Source organism: Hipposideros armiger, unplaced genomic scaffold (assembly GCF_001890085.2).
Source record: "Hipposideros armiger isolate ML-2016 unplaced genomic scaffold, ASM189008v1 scaffold_473, whole genome shotgun sequence".
Classification (NCBI taxonomy): Eukaryota; Metazoa; Chordata; class Mammalia; order Chiroptera; family Hipposideridae; genus Hipposideros; species Hipposideros armiger.
This window is the reverse complement of record NW_017731823.1, coordinates 1,175,021-1,192,377: the sequence shown is the minus strand read 5'-3', so window position 1 is coordinate 1,192,377 and position 17,357 is coordinate 1,175,021. Positions and strand designations below refer to the sequence as shown.

General features: G+C 40.7%; 1 protein-coding gene across 1 annotated transcript in view; it reads left to right on the top strand.

The window, feature by feature from the left end:
* The window catches only part of LOC109395491 (extracellular matrix protein FRAS1), a 79,566-nt gene that overhangs the window by 44,930 nt on the left and 17,279 nt on the right, over positions 1 to 17,357 (top strand). The window contains exons 23-30 of the mRNA XM_019666537.1: positions 1,961 to 2,161; positions 3,766 to 3,953; positions 5,047 to 5,322; positions 7,625 to 7,857; positions 9,817 to 9,977; positions 11,888 to 12,102; positions 14,953 to 15,103; positions 16,745 to 16,852. Coding sequence (XP_019522082.1) covers positions 1,961 to 2,161; positions 3,766 to 3,953; positions 5,047 to 5,322; positions 7,625 to 7,857; positions 9,817 to 9,977; positions 11,888 to 12,102; positions 14,953 to 15,103; positions 16,745 to 16,852 — 1,533 coding nt within the window. The remainder of the gene's footprint in view (positions 1 to 1,960; positions 2,162 to 3,765; positions 3,954 to 5,046; positions 5,323 to 7,624; positions 7,858 to 9,816; positions 9,978 to 11,887; positions 12,103 to 14,952; positions 15,104 to 16,744; positions 16,853 to 17,357) is intronic.

Genomic DNA, 17,357 nt, shown 5'->3' with positions numbered 1-17,357 from the left:
CTAATGCACATTACATTTACTAATAATGTAATTATAAGTGTTTTGGAAATTGAAAGTGCTACAAAAGTGCCTACTGATAATAATCTTAGAGTATTTATATAAAATGTTGGCAGCAAATGATTGCCCTCATGCAGAGCTCCAATAAGTTTATAGGTATTTTTAATTTTATTACTCCCTACCATACTGCCAAGAGATAAGGAATGAGTATGGTTAAAAGCTGGGACAGTGATGCTAAGATAGAGAATAGAAACTATTTAAGTCACTGCAGTTCAGGAGCAGAATTGGAAATACAATCAGAATCAACTGAATCCAGTGAACTGATGTAAACACTGCCACCTTCCAGGAAAAGTCTAATTCCTGTTTTCTTTTCTCTCATTGACTTGGGCTACTAGCCTAAGGAAAAAAAAAAAACCAAAAAATTTAAATTCTTTAGTCAGGTGTTAGTAAAGAGTGACCCAGGTGGCCAGGAAAACAAAATCTGTTCCAAATTGGGCATAATTGTTTTATTAAAATCAATATTTTAATAAGTAAATGAATAATAATATTACAAATAATAATGTCTTTATTGAATATTTATTGTATGCCAAGAATCATGTTAAGCATATTATCTTAATCCTTGAATCCTAGCAGTAATCCCTTGAGGTAGTTGTTATTACCCCTATATCATAAGTGAAGAAATCAGCAACGTTATATAATATATGATCTTAGTTACAGAGAGATATGCAGCAAAACTGGATGTGAACTTTATTTTGTCAGATTCTAGAGTCTACTTGAGAGTCAGTGAGACTCTTAGGGTTTCCAGTGTAAAATCAGGGACTAATTTGAACATTGATAACAAAAGCCAGCCTTGACACTGAATTACTCCTTTACCCAAGGAAACTCAGCTTCAAATCCTGTAGTGAAACTCTGTGAGTCACACAGAAAACCCCATGATTGAAGCTCAGAATGGTAACAAAGTCACACTGTGTTACTGTGACACTCCTAAGTTTCAAAGAACATTCTTTTTAAAAACGATGATGTCACAAATGAGGCTTATCTTCTTCAATTAGAAAGAATTAACTTTCTGAGAGGAAAAGAGGGGAATGAACATAGAGACTCTAGAAAATTCTGCGAAATTCTATAATATATTAAAAAATGGTATAAAATTTGTAATTGTTCTCATTTTTTTTTAATCTTATTCTCTTTACCGCTACCACCTTGCCCTTCCCCATGGGAATATAATAGAAAAGAGGGCATGATTTGAATTTTTTAAATAAAAATCATCATCATATTATTTACCATACCCTACCAATGACAATAGTACCTTAAACCAGATTGTGTTAGGAGGTCTTGTGTTCCTGAATCATCGCTGTTTTAGTCACTAACTACCCATCTTAACTAAAGAAACTGTGAGAAGTTAGGAAAGCCAAAAGCGGGCAGGTGAGAGCACTAAGAGGGGGGATCCGAAGGACCAGAGATGAAAGCGATGGATTTGGTAAATTTAAGTTGTATGTAACTGCGATAAATTATAAACCTTGGAAAGTCATGCATCATAAATGAAAAGGAATTGATTCATGACATCAGGTGATAGGTACTTATCAGTTGACTATGTCTCAGTCCCTTGATTAATAGTGCAAATTTTAAAGCCTTCTGTGAGTTGCAATGCCTAGATGGAAACTTGGACATTATGAATTCCAAAGTCCTTAAAAATATTTTGCCACTATATTGTTTTTAATAAGAAACATGTGAGAAAAACAAAAAACAAACAAACAAAAAAACTTCTACAAAATCACAAATAGAATTCCTTTTTCCCAAGCATTGCTTAGGGGTAAATACTGATTGATTTTTATGACTGCAAGCCGTTTTGCCATTGTACTGTTAACTATGAAAAACTCCTTGTCATTAGAAGGTGTTTTCCTGGGAGTCAGAATCCTTCCTGCTTTTCTAACTTGTTCTTGTTCCCCTAACCGTGTTTCCTCAGCCCCCACCATTGAGTTTGAGGAAGCAGCGTACCAAGTCCGGGAGCCCTCGGGGCCAGATGCCACGGCCATTCTGAACATCAAGGTGATCCGCAGAGGGGATCAGAACAGGACGTCCAAGATCCGCTGCAGCACCCGGGACGGGTCTGCACAGTCTGGTGTGGATTATTACCCAAAGAGCCGAGTCTTAAAGTTCAGTCCCGGTAATTGAATGCCAACCCCCACCTGTGGATTTTACTTACTAGAAAGCCAAACATCTTATACTTGAAGAAAGGAATGAGCAGAAAAATGAAAGAGGAAAACAGGAGATGCAGTAGCACAAAGTATTTACTAAGCACACATTTGAGATTGCAGGGGTCTTTAAAATGTGTAATTAATAAAAATGGCATGGAAAAAGAAAAAAAATAGGCCCCGTACTTCAGAACACCCTTGGTTTATTTAAAAGGATTTGTTGTTGTTATTGTTGTTGTTGTCATTAGCCAATGTTTTGGTTGAGTGATTGGAGCACTTGATTTTAACGTACACACACACACACACACACACACACACACACACACATGATGGCCATTATTCAACAAACATTGTACAAACTACTGCACTGGGCCCTTTAGGCTGGAATTACTAAAATCCAGAAGGCAAAACCTCTGTGCTCAAGTGGTTTAACGTTTACTAGGAAATGGGATACCCTATTCTGATGATTCCAGAAAAGTTTATCCTAGAGAGAGCAATGGAGACAAGTCAGGAGAGAGCGAAAGATGGAATTGAGGTCACAACTAACTGTTGAACTCTCTGATGTATTAATTTGATGGAAGGAGTGAGACAGGGAAGGGGTTGAATTGTATGCTAGGTTTTTTCACAGAACTTTCTGGAGCAATGTAAGATGTAATGGCTAATGTAGACGATGGCATCATTTGTGATGTAGCCAGAAGGGGCAACAGTGTTAGAAGGCCTATTCAGAGGTGCCTTGGCAGGTAGAGGGAGAAAATGACTCACAAAGAAGTGACTTTGGGGGATCTTTGTATGCCTCCCTCACCCCTCTGGAGCTTTAAAGGGCTTTCAGCTCCAGCCTATGTGTGTCTGCTTGGTGTTTGCCAGGAAGGTAGAGGGCCTTCCTCCACATCTCTTCTGTCTTTACTTTTTCCTTTACTGCATAAGGATCTGGGGGAAAAGAGCTGTCTTAGAAAGAAGCCAGCATAGATGTCTATAGGAGAGGAGGGAGGAGACTTTAGCTACCCCCAGGGGTGTTTGCACCTGCAGGGAATTATTTCACAGAAAAGGAGGGGCTTTTTAAGGCCCTAGCCCTCCCCTTTAAGGCTGCCAAACCTTCACAGCATTGTCTTTGCGAGACTGGCCCGGTAGGTAGCCTTTGAGCTATTTCTTCTCAGGAGACAGCTTTGAAGGACGTCTGTGTGTGCAGGCACTCACATAGCCATATAGGAGCTCATGCATAAGTGTAAAGGGGGAAGAAAAATTAAGCAAAACAAAAACTCATAACCAGGATGGAGTGTATTTTGGATCATAGATTTTTATTACTGCCAGCTAGTGTCAGGCAGGGACCATTAATCCTCATATGGTGTTGAATAGTAAATCTACAATACTGAGCTGCTGCCACAGGTGGAATTCGGTCTATAAAACAGATTCCCCACTTGAGATGGGGCTCAAGTGATCGGCAGCCACTGCATTTATAGAAAACCTCTAAGGGAAAGGATATATTTAGCACAAAGCCTAGGCAGTGCCAACCTGTACCGTCTTAGGGAGGTCACTTAACAAGGACCTTTGTTTTCTTTTTCTTCTGTCCTTGGCAAAGGTGTGGATCATATCTTTTTTAAAGTTGAAATCCTGTCCAATGAAGACCGGGAATGGCATGAATCTTTCTCCCTGGTCCTTGGCCCAGATGACCCAGTAGAAGCAGTTCTTGGTGATGTGACCACTGCCACAGTGACGATTCTAGACCAGGAGGCAGCAGGGAGCCTCATATTGCCAGCTCCACCCATCGTAAGTTGCTCGACCCGAAGGATCGTGCTTTTATGTCTTAGTGACTCTGTTAAATGAGAATTTGAGAGCAGCAGGACTTCTGGTGCTATACTTCTTCGTTCTTCTGTCACAGTGGTTCTCAACTGGGAGCAATTTTGCCCCGTCCCTTCCAAACCTCCCAGCTTCAGCCACCACCTCCGTGGGACATTTGGTCATCTCTGGTGACATTTTTGGCTGTTATGACTGTAACACTAGGTACTATTAGCATCTAGTGGGTAGAAGCCTGAGATGCTGCTAAACATCCTACAATGCACAGGACAGTCCCAATGACAAAGAATTATTTGGCACAAACGTCAATAGTGCCAAGGATGAGAAACTGTTCTGACGTAAGAGTAGGGTCAAGCCATGTCGATTCCTTAGTCTGATAAAGACAGAAAGGACAATACAATTGATCTTCTCACTTCTTTTGTGGGACCTGGAAGAGTCAAACAAAGTAATATTGCCCCATATACATCATCCTCCATACAGGCCACACACATAGAATTAAGTATCTGGAGAAATGTAGTACTGTGATTACCGATTTGGGGATGGATAGAATGAATGCACTGACTTTACAGTTAGGAGGAAAATGCCTGGAAGTTGCCAAGGGGATTTTAACCCATAATAATGAAGCAGCCAGAATAAGTCTTCTAACCTCCCTTAACTAGTCTCACATAGTAGAAGTATCATTTCAAAGTGTGGCTCTTATACACTATCTTTATTTACTTTTATTTTGCCAAAGGTGCTACTGCATGCCATTAACAATGTAAACTAGTACCAATCATTCCTGATGTAGCTTTGATTGCAGTGTGCAGGAAAATAAAAGTTCTTTTCACATGAGTGATAGAGCTCTGATTTAGGAATAAGGTTAATACGATAATAGGACTTAGCTCAGGCAGTAGGGGGATCTTCTCTACTGCTAAAGGTCTGCAGTATCTTTTAGGGATGCCCAGCAAAGCCTTGTCAACATTTGTTGTATTTCCAAGAACCCCTGGAAGGTAAGTGACCTTATGGAGACTTGGTTCTGACCTTTCCCAGACCCAGCCTGGGCTGAAGCTGTGTTGCTCCTTTGCAGGTTGTCACACTCACCGACTATGACCATGTAGAAGAGGTTAACAAGGAAGGTGTCAAGAAGTCCCCCTCCCCAGGCTACCCGCTGGTCTGTGTCACCCCCTGTGACCCTCATTTCCCCAAGTATGGCGTCATGAAGGAGCGCTGCAGTGAAGCTGGCATCAACCAGACATCTGTACAGTTCAACTGGGAAGTGGCTGCCCCCACCGATGGCAATGGGGCCCGGTCTCCCTTTGAGACTGTCACCGACAATACACCTTTCACCAGTGTCAACCACATGGTAGGCCTAGGGGTCTGGGCTTGGTTGCATAGGGAGAAATCTGGCATTTCTCTTTATTTCTCTGACTGTATCAAATTCCTTAAGGTCCATACATGGCATTTGGAATAAAATAAACAAGTGAGCAGGTACACACAGTTTTTTTATCCTTATCTATAAGGAAGGTAATAAGGTGTAGTAGAAAGAGAACTTAGACAACCTGTGTAAAACCTGGATTCTGCCTGTTTTTACCTATGTGATGTTAAGAGATTACCTATCCTCTATGAGTCTCAGTTTCCTGATCTGCAAAATCATACCTCTTCTACTTAGCCACCTGACAAGGTCATGGACAAATCAGATATAAAAGCAACCTATAAATGGTACAGCAAGTCAGAGTCCAGGTAGGTACAATTAATGATCACTATTTTTTTTCACATCTCTTCAACCATTCAATAAGTAGTAGGATATAAACTCCTTAAGGATATGGAGCAGGGGTGCTGCCACCTTTGTATATCCCAAAGGTGGGATATACAAACGTGATGGCACATAGTAGGGCCAGTGATTAAACAAAAGCACAAAATTCTTAGTGAGCAATCGGCATTTTAGAAAGCCCTGTGGAAGAACATGAAAGGAAGTTCACAGTGCAGTTGCTGTCCTCAGAGAGTTAGGAGGCCAGACCAATACCTCTACCCAAGCAGAGAGCAGGGGACAGGGATGGCTTTCCCAGCTTTTGGAAATCCGGCACTACAGAGACCGCTCATCACACCAGTGCAGTTCATTCTCTTCAGAAAGAGAGCTGAAAGCAGTAGAGATTGAGGCTCAGCCCAGTATCTGACCCAGAGTAAAACTCAGTAGGTTTTGACTGAAATGAGTGCACTTGATAATTTTGGAAATCAGAGATTTCTTTTGGACTGCATTTCTCTTGACTTTTCCTGTTCAACTCACAGTTAGTTCTCGCTTTAATAAGTATGTCATTTGAATGGGATAATGGAGGAGGAAAGCTTTAGATACAGACGGGAGGCTTTGGATCAAGTGGGACTGCCCGTGCCTGTTGTCTTTGGCACAGCTTATTCAGAAAGGCCACACGATCAATCATTCTGGAACATGGCCTACCTTGTTTAAATTATCTTCTATATTATTTTAAAAGGTAAATGCCAAGACTTAACCACTTATTATTTCACAAGTACCTAACTCTCTGTTCAACAAAATCGTGAAGGGAGTTTGGTCTGATCTGAGCCAAATATACATTTTTAACAGGTACCAAATTTATGATTTTACATTATATTTCAGTTTTCCTTCTTGCAATGAGTTGGTGACTGATACTCTTACCCCAGTTGCCTCTGCTCTATCTTTATTTCTTCAATTACTTACTTAATATAATTGTATTTTATGCATTTTGGTAAGGTGCCTCAAATTCCTTTTGAACTAAATCCATGCATAAATAAATAAATAAAGCGTTGGCAGCTAATTAAAGAATTTTAATGGAAACAATCTTCTTTAATCTTTAATGGACTTCAGTGAAAATTGTTTTCATGGGTAGAACTTATAAGTTTGTATGTTTGCTTTGCGGGAGGTCTATGGCACACAGAACTACTAATTAATTCTTCCCGTTATGAACTTCCCGATGTGTGTGCACACATAACCTGAAGGGTTCTGGTGAACTACGTTGCCTTCACATAGATTGAGTTAAGCACTCTATGGCTTCTGTATGTCTGGGAGCATGAAAGAGTCTGTAAAAAGTCCTTCAAAGGCCAGTGGGTATCAGAAGCTAAGTTCTCAACTTCAGGCTGCATGTGACTGTAACCCTGGCAATGTGTGTGGTTAGGGCTGGAGGAGGGAAAGCAGTAGGAAGGAAAGAAAAATAAGGGTATTTCCTGGGAAGGAAGCACCTCTCCTCTGTATCCTGACACCATGCCCTTAACATAAGTGACTTGAGACCAGTGACTTTTGCTGGAAGGGATGAAAACCAGTTGAGTCGTCCTTATGCTGAACCTAACATATAAGGAGAATAGTAACATCCCTGGTATTCAGACATCTCTGGGCTCTTGCTCCACATCTGTCTACTTACTCATTGTCTGACTTACTAAATTAGACTAGAAGTACTCACTGCTCTGTCCATAGTACCTGGTACCTAGTAGAAAGTCAGTATTTATGTGGTGAATGAATGGATAGATAGATGGATGGATGGAAAGATGGATGGATGATGGATGGTCTGCAGAATTACCTTGTACCAGGAACTGGTTACGTCATATCACCCAGAAGATAAAATGTAAGGAACTGTTTAATTAGCATACACATGTCTGAGGTGCTTTATTCTTCCCGGTAGGTCCTGGATAGCATTTACTTCAGCCGGAGGTTCCATGTACGTTGTGTGGCAAAGGCTGTGGACAAGGTGGGCCATGTGGGGACCCCTTTAAGGAGCAACATTGTTACCATCGGAACAGACAGTGCTATCTGTCACACCCCAGTGGTGGCTGGGACAGCCAGAGGCTTTCAGGCTCAATCCTTCATCGCTACCTTGAAATACCTGGACGTCAAACACAAGGAGCATCCAAACAGGTCAGACAGGTGGTACATTCCACAATGAGAGGGTGGAATGAATCTTGAGCTATTCTTTGTGTGTTTTCTAAGTAGGACAGATCGATGACTGATACTTTGGCAAAATAACAATAGTGGTGATGAATACTTCAGAAAAAGTTTAACTTCTTTAAAGACCCCTATGATTTGGCCCCTTGTCTGTACAAGCTTCATTTCCCTCACCTTGTCATTTTCACCTGCCAGTCCTCCCATAGATTCACAGGTAACTTCCCCAGGGCTTCAAACTCTTTTGGGTGGCGGCCTCTGCCGTGCTGCTGCTCCTGACTCCAATTCTCCCCCCGTCCTCTTCCATTCTGTGTGGTGAAATCTGATTCTCCTACTATACCTGGCTCATGGCATCTCTTCCAGGAACTTTTCCATCATCTCCTCCAGTGTAATTTGGAAGGCCCTCCTTCCAGCTCTGTGGCACGCAGGTGCCTGTTTCAGAGCATTGTCATCATTCATTCTTTCTGTCTCCATAGTAGATGGTGAGGGCAGGGACCATGATTATTTGTTTTGCATCCATCCCCCCTGCCTAAGACAGTGCTTCTTGGCCCTTAAAAGCAACTTGTTGCTATCTAATGAACAAATGAGGAAACTTAGTCACTGGGCAGATGTGCTTTTATTTTTTTTCCTGTGCCACCATGATTTAGGTGGAAGATGGATACTTTCATTTTTGCATAGCATAAAAAGAATTCATGTATGTCATACTAAACCTCATAGTATCTATATGTTTGCCTTTTTGAGCAACTGAGTTCAGAGAAAGCAGTTTGTTTGCATGGAAAAAAAAACAAATTTGTATATGGAGCCAAGAATATGAAAATTCTTCTTTTGTTCTAACAGAATAGAATTTATCTTTGTTAAAAAGCAGTAACAGAAGTGCCCGGGGTACTACTGACCCCTTTCTTGCAAAAGAGCCATCCTGTTCATATCCCCAGATTCTAATTCCTCTTATAAGCATGAGTCTTTGCTCTGAGAGAGAAGCTGTAAAATCTCAAAATGCACCTCAATAAACATTCTGAAAACTTAAACTTGTGCAATGAAAAAACACAGCCTGTAAGTACAGTTCCATTGTGATGCGGTTCCGTCTTAACCGGTATTTATTAAGCTTATATTTTATTTAGAATTGTATACTACATGCTCTGGAGAAACACAAGACACAAAGGAAATGGTCCTTGTCCTCAGAGTGGGGATGCAAGATACAGAGTCTGAACACATACAGGAAATAGCAGCGATATAAATAAGCTACAGATTTCCTGGTACAAAGGCACCTAAGCGCTGAGGAATGCAGATCAGGGGAGAGCACATTGCAGACCGAGGCCAGTGAGGGCCAGTGTGAGGTGTTGCTGAAGTTGAAGGGAGAGCAGAGAGAAGAAGGCTCTCGCTTCCGTTGGGGAGGGACAGTATGAGTAGTAGGATATTACTATTACTAAGATATTGTTCTGGGTAGGGATGGTGGCCTTAGACTTTAAGAGCTCAATGATGTATTTTTGGCACAAATAATTTTAAAAAAAATGAGTTTCAGCTCTATCCAACCTCCATAGGCACTCACTGTGACAGCCAAGGGGAGCAGCACCTACTCCACCACTCAGCTTTAGAGCACGAGGAAAAGAAGTTTCCATTTAAAGCAAAAGAAAGCTTTAAAGTAATGTGTGGTTGTGATGTTATTTTTTCTTGTATAAGCAAAAAAAAAAGAGAAAAAAAAATCTATGAGTCTTGATTGCTATCAGTCCTGAGTCTGGAAGCCGTCTTGGGAGGAAAACCAACCCTACTTGTATGTCAAACCCTAATGTTCAGAGAAATCTTACATGGAAATCTTTAGGGGGATCAAAATGGTAAATGTATTGGTGAAGATAAATTAGGTTTTGAGAAAGAAATGTACCATATGAACTGTTTATGGCATGCACCTAAACCCTTCTTTCTGCCCTTTTTTCCCCTCAGAATCCACATATCCGTGCAGATCCCACACCAGGATGGAATGCTGCCCCTTATCTCCACCATGCCTTTGCACAACTTGCATTTTCTGTTATCTGAGTCCATCTACAGACACCAGCATGTCTGCTCTAATCTTGTCACCACCCGCGATCTGAGAGGCATCTCAGGTGAGGGGTGAGCTCCGTGCTGGCTTTCCCGTTCCAGCCCAGCACGCTCGCCCTTAGGGCTCTGGCTAAGTGGACTCTGCTGTTCATATTTTCCAGTGCTCAAGATCTGCATGATTAGCAGGCTTCCTTCTTAGCAGACAACCAGACCTAGGCAGCTCAGACCTAGGCAGCTCAGACAATGACATAAATAGGAAAAAAATGGCAACTTTGGAATCAAACTGACTTAGGTTCAGACCCTTAGTCCACTAGCTACCGTATATGGTTGAACAAAAGTAGCTGAGCCTCTCTGAGCCACTCTTTCCTTATCTATAACATGAGGAAACCGTTGATACCAATGAAGACGAGGATTAAACTTGCACCAATCATGGTAAATTTTAGTTCTTTTCCTCCACTCTAGTGAGCATGTTTGGATCTGTGCCTTAGAATCCCATTGTTGTAGCATCTTTAGAAAGCTAAAGTGCAGATGTTATGTGACAGGACGGGTTCTCCAGGAGCAGGAGTGGAGATGGAGTTGGGGGGCGCAAGATGATTAGTAGGGATCAACATCTGTGACATGGCAGGAGAGCAAACAAGATTGGGCAGAGCGAGAACTCCAACTGCAACACAGCCTGACAGAGCCACCACCAAGTCTTCAGCGAGCTTGGGAGAGAGCCCATCAGTCATACTCATCCTAGTTCCAGTCCCATGTGACAGATCTCCCCCCACCCCCACCTTGCCCTGGGGGGCAGGGGGTAAGGCTGTGACCTCAGGCTGATGCAGACCTGAAGGCGCTGACATCTGGGGCGGGACCTCTCTGTGTTCACCACAGCAGACATTTTACTTTACAAAGAATCTCTTCCATTTTCATTTGCCTCAGCAAGTGCACATTCAAGGCAGGCTACCTCCCTTCACAACTCATGAATCATTTAACAGTGGTTTCAAAGATAGAAAAGTATTCACGTGCTCTTTCATCTTTATTAAGCATCACTTTAGGTATAGTAGAAATTAGTGGAGTGTAAACTATTCGTAAATCACTGAGCTAATGTATACAGCTAATGAAAGAAACATACTATGTGTATAGGCTGAAAGTTTGTACCTCTTCCTACTGAGACACAGATTTAAAACATGATGATTGAGATCCTACTTCTTGTGGGGCAGAGGGTTGAGTGCTGCTGTCAAACATTCTAAGAAATGCATCAGCTCTTTCAGAATTCTTGAATTGCTCATAATACTATAAAAGTCTTAACCCTAACATTCTAAAGTTGTGTATGTATTTAGCTCTCTGCTGCAAAAGATCTTCCTGAATTTAAAACAGTTGCTTGGCAGCATTTGATCCAATGATTTTTTCCTGTATCAGGGAAAGTTTAGTCAAGCATCATTAGTGAGCTATTTACTCATTAGCGCTAAATTAAGATTTTTTTCCAAGTGTTCAAAAACTTGGTGGGTGCGTAGTCAGAGGTTTATGCATTGGCTTTCCATAAAAGCTATTTTTAAAAAAATAATAACTCATCAACAAATGATTCATATAGTAAATCTATTTCTTTAAGAACTGATTGGGAAGCATAGAACCAGACTTGCCAGGTGTGACAGTCAAAGCTTCAGCGTGTTTTTCAAGGTATACAGGGCCACCGAGCTCTGACGCCTTCATTTATGGTATCATCTGTTCACCCTTTCTTCCCAGGTTCCTGCAGCCCTTAGAGGACTCTGTGAGCCCAGTCACTTAAGAACATAGAGCAACATGCAGTTAACAAGGTCCTTTCTCTCAGTGCTGCCTGCATGTGTTAGGAGCCCTGGCTTGCTCTATTAATAGTCTCAGATGGAGGGAAACTCTCTTCACATCCAAAGGATGAGTCCCACCCAGCTTCTGGGCAGCCAGCAAGGGGCAAGTCTGCAGACTGAATTACTATTCCCTTTTTCTCCCTCCCCCTCAGAGGCAGGGTTCCTGGATGACTCAGTCTACGACAGTGCAGCCCTGGGGCCTGGCTATGACCGCCCCTTCCAGTTTGATCCCAATGTGCGGGAGCCCAAGACCATCCAGCTCTATAAACACTTGAACCTGAAGAGCTGTGTCTGGACCTTCGATGCCTATTACGACATGACAGAGTTAATTGACGTCTGTGGGGGGTCAGTCACTGCCGACTTCCAGGTGGGTGCTCCAGGGTCTTATAGGAAGGCTGCGTGTACCTGGGTGCCATGTAAAACCTGTTTGTTCCTGAAGCACTTCAGTTAGCATTTTGCATCTAGTAGCCTCCAGAACTGGGCCAACCAACTAAGGAAGTTTTCTTTATAAGTCCCTCTGCTGAAATCTTTGCAGCATTGTGGCTAGAGAGAGCCTCCCAAAGTCCTCTAAATAAATTATTTGTAAAATTAATGTGGGAAATGTTCAAGTTAATATGAAAAAAATTACTGTCTGGCACAGTCATTTATATAAAAATCTAGTATTTACTTCTCTGGGTATATATGTTCTTTCCTCTGGATACATTTTGGAAAGCCAGAACAATTTACATTAGATGGTAGATTTATAACTAAGTAGATGTGTTCTTTTCCCCGCCTGGAGAAATGAATCAAAATGACAGGCGGTGCACCCTGACTTTCAGAAGACAAGTAGGGCACTGTCATCCTAAGCATTATGGAGAGAGAATTGTTTAAAACACCTTCATTTCATATTTATTCCAAGCCGATAACCCTTGTAAAAATTGATGCTTTTTTAATAGCCATTAAACATTAGTGACAAAAGAAAGCGTTACAGTAAGAAGCCATAGTCATAGGAGGGCAGTTATAGCAAATGGACTAGGCCGATGCACCCTCATGGGAAAATAATTTTAAAGCAGGTTCTACCCAATTATGAGCAGTTATCTCAATGAAAAAATTAGATGTTTGGTCTTCATTTCAAATCAGGTTCAACCACGCTGAAAGGGGGAACTTATAGAGGGACTTAGAGTAATCATTTTGCTAAAGTGTCTGTGATTAAAATTTGTTTTGGTTCTTTGTGATGCCTCTCATTTTGGTTAACTGTCATTCAGTATACTCTACTGCCCTCTACTGAGTAGAATTTTAAGGCATTCTTAAGTTTTCTTTCCATCACTTCAGTTGGATACTTTTGAAAATGCAAAACTAATTGATTGGTTCCTCCCCTGACTCCTCAAAAGTTAGTATTCTCTGTTGTCCATGATTTTACTTTAATTACATTTTTCGATATCTTTTTTTGGAAAATGCTTAGAAATCTCAAAGACAAGGGTCTTGTTATATATGTTCCACTTTTAAACCAACACAAAAGAATATATACAGAAATACTTCATCATTTTTTTGTTTCTTTAAAAATAGTTGAAACAGCTGATATATGGTAGAAAGAATACAGAACTTAGAACCAAGCTCTAGTGCATATTTTTTTCTCTGTCAAATGTCAGCAAATTTGGACGAGATTGTAACCTCTCTGAACCTCATCTGAAATTGTCACTAATAATCTCAACATAGGAAGGCATCTAGCAGTGTCTAGCACAAAATAGGTATACAATAAATGTTTGTCAGGGTTGTTTTTCTTTTTTAAGGATTCGTAAATATGAAGGTTAAAGAAGAATAAACAAGAATAGAGGAGGGAAAATTAATTTTGCCAGTCAACTAGAGAAGTCCTAGATGCTGTAATATCTACAATCATGAGATTAGGACAAGTGTATTTAACAAAGCCTATATATTTAGGGGGCAGAACATGGTGTGAGACCCAGATAAAATATGAAAGTTTTCTAAAGAATATAGAAGGCATTATAAAGTTTTTTAAAATAAATGTGGAATTAGTAGAGACTTTTGAAAAACTTGGAATCAAATTTTAAATCCCTGACAGTATTGAATATGAAAAAGTTCTTTAGCAAAATAAAATTTTGATGTTCTAAATATTGATAAAGCATTTGGCTCTTGCCTTCAGTTCCCCATGGAAACACTTTACATTGTATTTTCAAACAAAAGAAAAATATAAATTCCATAGTGTATTGTGGTATTTGGTAAATGAAAAAATAAAATTGTTTTAAACTAAGCTTTTTGTCATAAAGAATATATATTTATGAAGAAAAATATAAAACATTTTTTAAAGTGAATAAGCCAACTCCCCACTCATACACACGTACACAGTTAGCTCCCTGTGAAAGCTTCTGCTCATATTTTATCTCTACATTCAGTTTTTGTTCATTGCATAGTAAAATAAAAATTATTGAGCCAAATTAAAAGCACTAACAGGAACCCCCTTAAAAGAAGTGTTCTTTCAGTAGTATGATGTTCTGCCTTTTCAAAATTATTTCAACACAGCGTTGTATTAGATGGGAAATCATCCCAGCATATGCAGCTCTGGGCTGTCTGTTGGTAAGTTTCCTATAAATGATATCCGAATCCCACGACCTGTGTTCCTGGAGCAAGAGCTGTGAGTACTCACTGATATGTCCAAGTCAGACAGACATTCATGCCAAGGACCCAGATTTGCACATCTTCCCAACTAGGGTTGATTAGGCTCTCCTACAGGTCACTAGAAAGCACGGTCAATACAGAGTATACTGACAGTAGATCGATCCCAGGCCTGTCAGGTCAATCCTTTAGGAATAACTGAAATCTCAGCCAAGGCTTCCAGCAATTGATCAGTGGAGACAAAGCTTCTCACTCTTCAAAGATATTTTTGTTCAAGTGCCACCTCTTCAGAAAAGCCTTCCCACATCACCCTACCTAGGAAGCATCCTGGCCACTTCCCACCCCTTATTGACTTTATTTTTTAAATGTATGTAGCTTCCTTACTAAACAATAGGTTCCATAAGGGCAGTGATTTTGGCTTTTTCCACTGCTGGGGACCCAGCTCCTAGCCTGGTGCCTGGCATCATTGTGGGCGTTTGGTTAATAATTATGAATGAGTGAGTGACTGAATGAGTGAGTGGAGATGGAACCAAGATGTGGTGATCATAGGCCTTTTCATCCCAGGGGAAAAATAACCCTCCTGATGTGCGCTGTGTTTGCTTGGCAGGTGAGAGACTCTGCTCAGTCGTTCCTGACAGTGCACGTGCCTCTCTATGTGTCCTACATCTATGTGACAGCTCCCCGGGGCTGGGCCTCCTTGGAACACCACACTGAGATGGAGTTTTCCTTCTTCTACGACACTGTTCTCTGGAGAACAGGTATACCCATCGACATAGTAACCAGTCCTACCTTACACTCCAGCAAGATTAAAAGAAAAAAATAAGTAGTGATTTTTAACAGTAGCTGCATTCCTCATCCTGTTGTCCTATATACAGTCCAAGGAGGGCTGCCTGAAGTCTGGAAAGTGTACAGATCTGTGGTTCCTGAATAAGAATGTGGTCCCTCTATGCTAGAGAGCCTGTAGGGATGAGGAATTCAGCCCAGATAGCTAGGAGCCCAGAGTAGAGGAAGGCAAGTGACAATGGGTCACTCCCATCCTGCCCATTAGGAGTTCAGAAGAGTGTGGTTTCTTTTGGGGCATAATCATGTGCACTTTCTCTTAGCTAAAAATGGTGTGATTTGTGTTGTTTAAGGGGCAAAAAAGGGTCTTCAAATCAGATGCATGGAAATGCGAAAATATATCAAGAGCCACTTGGCTCTCTTCATTTATTTGACCTAGAGTTTGCTGTTTTGTTGCGTTCTTAAAAGTTGGGACTTTAACCCTACTATTACTTCAGGGGTTTCAATGCTGAATTTTTTAAATGACCTTCACCTCAGTCTTGTCTCTGGATTGTGACCGCACCTCAACTGGCTCGCACCTCCCATGGCTCCCCCTACCACCTCCTCTCACAGCTCACATGAATGCACCTTAAAACTCAATGATTCTCTCCTCCATTAACTCTTAAATGGATCTGAGTTGGTTTTTAGCTTTTTTTCCCACTTTCAGTGTCCTGTACTTCAAAATTACCCCTAACTCATTTTCCCTACTTCTATTGTTCTCATTATCCCCCCCCCCCCCACCACAAGAGGTGATCTACTTGATCTGAGGCAGACACACTAAAAAGCTGCAGGAGCTTTCTTTAAACAGGGCTTCATCTCTCGTCATGGAAAGTACAGTCCTTTCTTCTGTTAAATGATTTAAGCTCAAATTATTGATTTGCTTTATATCTCTTCTAGAAAAATAACTTCAGAAAGTTTTTATACTTTGTGTCCGATAATGCCTTCCTTGAGCTTTGGTTTTTGTGTTTGTTTGTTTTTAACTCCCCCCCCCCTTTTTGTTTTCCCTTTAATTTTGAGTCATACTGAACTCACTGGGTATCATGATTGCAATTGACCTTACCAAAGCTACAGTTTACTCACGTCATGCCATGATAGCTGGCCTTCTAAGCTAACCTTAATTCTTTTTCGGTTTGAATACTAAATGCAGTCACCGGGACTTTGTGTATGGTTCCATTAGGTCCTAAAATGTGCCTTGGTGAAGAAAAGAAAATACGCTGTAAAGCAGATGTGCTGTAGCCACATCCTGGTGTAAAGTTCACAGTAAGAAGTTTTAAGAACCGTTTTTTTCCCCAATCAATGGGTTGTGGCCCTGCAGCTGAGCAAGTGGCACTTATAGGTATAAAGAGACTATGTCAAGGACAATGGAACTGTAAAACAGAATGAAATAGAACCAGCTGTTCTTTCTACAGTTTTAATTGGCAAATGTTCCTGTGTCTATGTAAATTTTTTCTTAAGTTACATTCAAATGAATGTGTTGTTGTATTTAGAGGTGTGACTGGGATAACTTACCTGTAGGTTACTGTCTGGGAGGTCTTCTCCATGCCCTAACGTGGGTGTTTTGTGTGTGGTTGCCTGCCCAGGAATCCAGACAGACAGTGTGCTCTCTGCCAGGCTTCAGATATTAAGAATCTATATTCGAGAGGATGGCCGTCTCGTCATTGAATTCAAGACCCATGCCAAATTCCGAGGTAATGTCATTACTGTTTTTTCCTCAGCTTTTTATCAAGAAATATTTCAAACACAGAGAGAACTTGAAAGAACAGTTAGAAACAAAGTCAACTATTGTTAACATTTTGCTATATGTGTGTATAAACATGCATACCCTTTTTTTAATTTTTTTTTTTTGTCACACCATTTGAAAACAAGTTGCAGGCTTCATGTCAAGTTACCATAAGCACTTCAGTAGCCATCTCCTGAGAACAAGGACATTCTCTTCCACATCACAATAACATCACCACATCCAAGATATTTGAGTTGATCCAATATTATCAAGTCCCTATTCATATTTTCTCCATTGTCTCCCAAATGTCTTTTCTACTTGTTTTATATTAGTTTATATTTACTTTATATGTTTATTAAAAGGAAGAATCCAATCAAGGTTTCCATGGTACATTTTGGCTGTTATTTCTCTTTAGACTCTTGTAATCTAGAATAGTCTCCCTACTTTTATTTATTTATGACACTATATGACTG